This window comes from Bison bison, unplaced genomic scaffold (assembly GCF_000754665.1).
Source record: "Bison bison bison isolate TAMUID 2011002044 unplaced genomic scaffold, Bison_UMD1.0 scf7180017864072, whole genome shotgun sequence".
NCBI classification, from domain to species: Eukaryota; Metazoa; Chordata; class Mammalia; order Artiodactyla; family Bovidae; genus Bison; species Bison bison.
In genome coordinates, this window is record NW_011494644.1 from 12,068,628 (window position 1) to 12,073,570 (window position 4,943).

Sequence of the window (4,943 nt, forward strand, 5' to 3'; positions counted from 1 at the left end):
CTTCCCTGAGCTCATGGTGAAGTTGAGGTGACAGGCCTGAATCACAGGATGACACAAGCAATTACAGAATAACTTCAGGCGAGGCTGGAGATGGAGAAAGAAGCACGAGGCGGGGGGTGGGGGGGGTGGCGTGGGTGGGGGAGGGCAGCTCTGGAGGCCATTGACAGGAGGCTGGCATCTAGGCTGGCATCAAGAAGGGCTCCTCAAGAAGGTGCCTTTCAAACTGAGACCTCAAAGAGTTTTGAAAAGGTGTTAACAAGGCAAAGATGGGGAAGGGTGGTCCAGGTGAAGGGTCCTCTAGTGGAGGGTGCGGGGGCCCATGTGCCTGGTCTGGGGAGTCAGGTGTTTCCTCTGTGACTCTAGAAATTCGGGCAACTGGGAATGTGTATTGACTTCAAGCTTTAGAAAAAGAGAGCCCTACTTGCCCACCTTCCTTCCCTGAAACTAGGCATATGGATCTCTGAGCCAGGACTTTAGGGCCCAGGCTGGAGGGCAGGGAATTCCTTGATTGGGAAAGGGGATGAGACCAACTTGGGAAGGAGTCTAAGCTGAGGTGGAGAAGGCAAGATGCTGGACATGATGGGTCGGTTTGGGTAGAGAATGGGGCATATTAAATGTTTATGGAGGATGGCATATGTATGACTGACTGGGTATGGGGAACAGATAGGGGTGTATGTCCCTATGGAGACAGATTCAGGGGAGTATTCTCTTTGGGATCTGGCAGCTAAAGAAGTCAGGCGCCAGAATTCCCTGGTGATCCAGTGGTCAGGACTCTGCACTTTTACAGCAGGAGGTGGTCATGGTCAGGTGATCCCTGGTCAGGGAACTAAGATCCCTGAATTCTAGGTAGCATAGCCAAAAAAGAAAAAAGAAAAAAAGCCATGTGCTTTAAAAACCTCTGTCCAGGGACTTTCCTAGTGGTCCAGTTAACCACTGGAAGAATCTACCTTCCAGTGAAGGGGTGCAGGTTTAATCCCTGGCCAGGGAGTTGAGATACTACATGGCGTGGGGGCAACTAAGCCCAGGTGCCCCCACTACTGGATCCTCGACCTCTAGAGTCTATGCGCCGTAACTAGAGAGAAGTCCATGCACCACAGCGAAGAGTGTGCTGCAACTAAGACCTGGTGCAGCCAGAAAGAAAAGAAGATCCTCTGTCCATCTCGTCAGTCCCTCAATCTTTCAAGAACTTCCAGCTTTCCTATAGGTCTTCCCCTACCCTCTGCCTAGTCAACCTCTGCTGCATATGAGTGACTCAGCCATCTGCTCATACCCTTTGCTGCAAACAGTGACTCCAGCCGCAGAGCTGCCCTCATTGGGGGTAGCACCCATTGCTACCCTTAGCTACCCTTGGCTGGTTTCCACCCCAAGCAACCCTCCTGCCCCATATGGGTCTTCCTTTGCTTTTATTCTGTGCTGGAACATCATCTCCTCTGGGGCTTTCTCCTGACCCCCAGTCCATGTGTTCCCCACCAAGCTGGGAGCATTTCATGGGCTTGTCAAGGCCCCAGCCATGTTGCTCCATGTGATGCGGGGGTCATAGTTCCCTGATCAGGGATGGAACCCACATTCCCTGCAGTGGAAGCGCAGGGTCCAGAGTTAGCTGGAGTTAGCCAGGAGTCAGCAGTTAGCAGGAAACATGGTTGAATTAATACATGGAGGTACACTGGCTGTGGCTTCCCTGGTGGCTTAAGATGGTAAAGAATCTATCTGCAATTTGGGAGACCGGGGCTGGATCCCTGGGTTGGGAAGATTCCCCTGGAGGAGGAAATGGCAACCCACTCCAGTATCCTTGCCCGGTGAATCCCACAGACAGAGGAGCCTGGTGGGCTACAGTCCATGGAGTCGCAGAGTCAGACACAACTGAGCAACTAACACACACACACACAGACACACTGGTTAGTGATGGGAAGAGGCTGTGAGGTGTACAGATGAGGGACTCATGATGGGGTCCAGACCATGGGGGCTTTGGGCAGGATGTAGTGGGCCCTTGAAGGGTGCAAGTGTGGTGTGTGTACGAGGACATCGGAGGCGTACACTCTGGGACACCATTCATCAGGGTGTGTATATGGGGGAGGCTCCCCGTGGGTACAGAATATGACAGACAGACCCTGGACTCCCAGACCCCTGGACTCTCCCACTGACCCTCACCCTCAGTCCTTTTTGGTCTCAATGGCGAGGGGCAGCGGGGCCAAGGCTGAGGTGGCCAGCAGGTGTCGGGGACGCTGATTCCACTGGGGATGTGACACATACCCAGCTGGCCACCCAGCCTCCCCGCCCTGGGGCAGGAATGGACAGCTGCCACCTTATCGGAGACACATTTCCTGGTTGCCCACAGCCTGACTCACAGAGGCCTAGGAGGGAGAGGCCCAGCCCTGGGGCCCCCCCTGGCCCCCTCAGCCTGCCTCCAGCCGTGCCACAAGGCCACGTGTCTGTGTTTACATGTTTATTGTCCGCTGGCTCCCGCTGCCCTCAAGAATGCCAGAGCCCGAAATAGCTGGGCACTGAGGCCCAATTATCCGAAGCCGCTGCAGTCTAGGTGGGTGGAGCGCTCCAGAGGTTCTGGGTAAGGGAATGGGAGCCGGTTGGGCTACATTCCAGCCTCACTGGGCGGGAAGTAGAAGGTGGAAGGGGTGGGGGAGGTGAAGGGGAGATAGCCCAGGGCCCTGGGGGCTGGGGAGGTGGCGGATTGGGGGGGGGGCTCAGCCCTGGATCAGGGGGGTCAGAAGCAGCAGGAAAAGAGCAGCCCGCGGGGAACCTGAGGCCCTGGCCATGTCAGGGGGACAGAGGTCGCTGCCTTCAGGGAGCCAGTGGGGGAAGCCGCTGGGGGGTAGAAAAGGTGCCTCCCCCACTGTCTGGGAGATCCAGGCCTCTTCAGGGCCAGTGGCAGCAAACAGCTCCCGGCTGCCTCGAACAGCCATGCCCACGAGGACCCAGGAGCCTCCCTCAGTCTGGCACAGGAGCGGAGGGGCTGAGGTCACCTGCAGCATCAGGGCCAAGACCAACAGGGGCCCTTACTCTTCCTTCCGGTCCCCTGCGCCTTCTAGGACCCAGTCACAAACCACTGTTCCTCTCCATCCTCAGGCATCTTGGCCCCTGGTCTCTCCCGAGGTCCAGTCAGAAAGCACTGCATCTTCCTATCTGAAACCCAGCACCTAAGAAGCCCCACCCTGCTCTCTCCCTGGCGTCCAGCTGCCCAGCACAGCCTCTGCCCTGACCCGACCAGGATACCCAGGCCCCATACCTCACACCTGTCCTCTTGCCCCTCTGCATACAGGACACACAGAGTTCCAGGAGGCAGAAGGCCTTGATAGAGGCAGTGACAGAGTCGTGGAGTCAAGATGGAGACAGCAGCAGCCACAGGGACTAGAGACAGGAAGGAAGGTTGTCCCAGGCATTCTGGCATCCTATCCCTTCTCGTCCCCAGGACCCAGGGCTCTCACCTCTATCCTGGGGGTCCTTCCAGCCCAGTACCCAGCAACTGGCCCCCAGGGGGGTACCCCCAGGGTGAAGGCAGATGGGCAAGGCCGATGGGGAGGGCTCCACTCGGGAGCTCAGCTCCAGGAGGGCCAGGGGGGGCCGCAGTCCCAGATGCCGGGGCAAGCGGATGCTGATGACCAACCGGGACACCTGGTGGCTCTGGGGGAGGGGGCTGGCCCCCGCCCGGCCCAGGTACACTTCAATATAAGGCACCGTTGTAGAGCCCGGCCTGCAGAAACAAGGTCCAGGGTCACTTCCTGATCCCCTCATTGCAGATAAATCCTTCCCAGCCCAGGGGAAAGAATGGAACGAATGTCCAGGGTCATTCCACTAACTCCTTCATTAGTCTTCGTTTGAAATCTCTCTTCTGTCTCAAAACACTTCGAGTAATTTCCTGGTGCAATAAAAGCCCTAAAGGCAGAACAGCCCGCCACTGTCCTTTGGCCCCTCTTCCAGTGTCTCCCTCTTGCCAGGAAGATGGGTGAGACCCACCTGAGGACACAGTGAGTGGCTGCCAGGACCCAGCCTGGGGCCACGAGAACGCCAGCGCAGACTCGCTCTCCGGCTACATGCACCTCTGCCAGCCAGGGCCACAGGACCCCCATCGGAGCCGGCTCTGGCTGCAGGCCACAGGCTAGGGAGAGGAGATGACCCCCTCAGCGGGGACCCCACAGCTGACCCTCAAAGCCCTTACCATGGATCTAAGCATCCCCAGGAGCCCCTAAGCCCCAAAGGCCCCTCCTCACCACCATTCTCTGTGTGAGGGGGACAGGTTTGTGCCTCAGTCTCCTCCCCCTCAGGTCCCCAGTCCCAGGCCAGCTGATCCTCCAGGTAGGCCCCCCGAGTCACATGGCTGATCCATGGACCGTGGGTCTGCAGTGGGTAGAAAACTCTGGGACGCAGGCAGTCACTGGGCAAGTCTCTGATTCCAGCCAAGAACCAGGTCCCCTCTTCCCGGCACAGCAGGCTCCAATGAGAGTAGTTCTGTAGCAAGAGGGTCTGTGTGTTAATGAGGGGACAGCAAAAGTCCTGGAGCTTCCCTGGACTCCAAACTGTCCCGTACTCGGACAAAAGAAATCCACCTCCTCCAAGCCAGACTCCAACACTAATCTGAGTAAGAAGGCTGCCCTCACTTTAGGATTCTCTTCAAACCCAAGAGGAGTTAAAAAGTCCCACGGTCTTGGAGGCCCCGCCTACAGTCCGCTCCCCCTTCTTACTCCAACTCTTAGACCCCGCCCCCGCCGCTCACCCAGCAGCTCCCCTCCGCCTCCTCCTCCTGGTAGGCGGGGCAGAGCGCCTGCGGAGGCTCTCCTGGCGGCGGCACTGACGCCCCCTGGCGGCCGTACAGGCAGTGACACCACCAGGCGCTCAACAGCTCCGCCTCAAGCAGCGAGCTGGCTCCGGGCGCGGGTTCTGCGAGAGAAAGGGAGGGAGCCAGCGCCCGGAGCAGATCGGGAGAGCACACG

At 58.2% G+C, this 4,943-nt stretch overlaps 1 protein-coding gene across 3 annotated transcripts in view; it reads right to left on the reverse strand.

Moving 5' to 3' along the window:
• Positions 1-2,528: 2,528 nt before the first annotated feature.
• Positions 2,529-4,943, reverse strand: part of PRSS36 (protease, serine, 36) — an 8,740-nt gene continuing 6,325 nt past the window's right edge. Inside the window, exons 10-15 of one of the 3 annotated variants that reach the window (XM_010837365.1) lie at positions 4,745-4,943; positions 4,224-4,461; positions 3,970-4,111; positions 3,441-3,706; positions 3,242-3,363; positions 2,529-2,978 (exon numbers count right to left, since the gene is read on the reverse strand). The exon at positions 4,745-4,943 is cut by the window's right edge and continues 9 nt beyond it. In XM_010837365.1, the coding sequence (XP_010835667.1) occupies positions 2,700-2,978; positions 3,242-3,363; positions 3,441-3,706; positions 3,970-4,111; positions 4,224-4,461; positions 4,745-4,943 (1,246 nt within the window). In that variant the 3' untranslated portion in view covers positions 2,529-2,699. Of the gene's footprint in view, positions 2,979-3,241; positions 3,364-3,440; positions 3,707-3,969; positions 4,112-4,223; positions 4,462-4,726 lie in introns of all 3 variants that reach the window. The other 2 variants (XM_010837364.1, XM_010837366.1) reach the window with 2 other exon arrangements.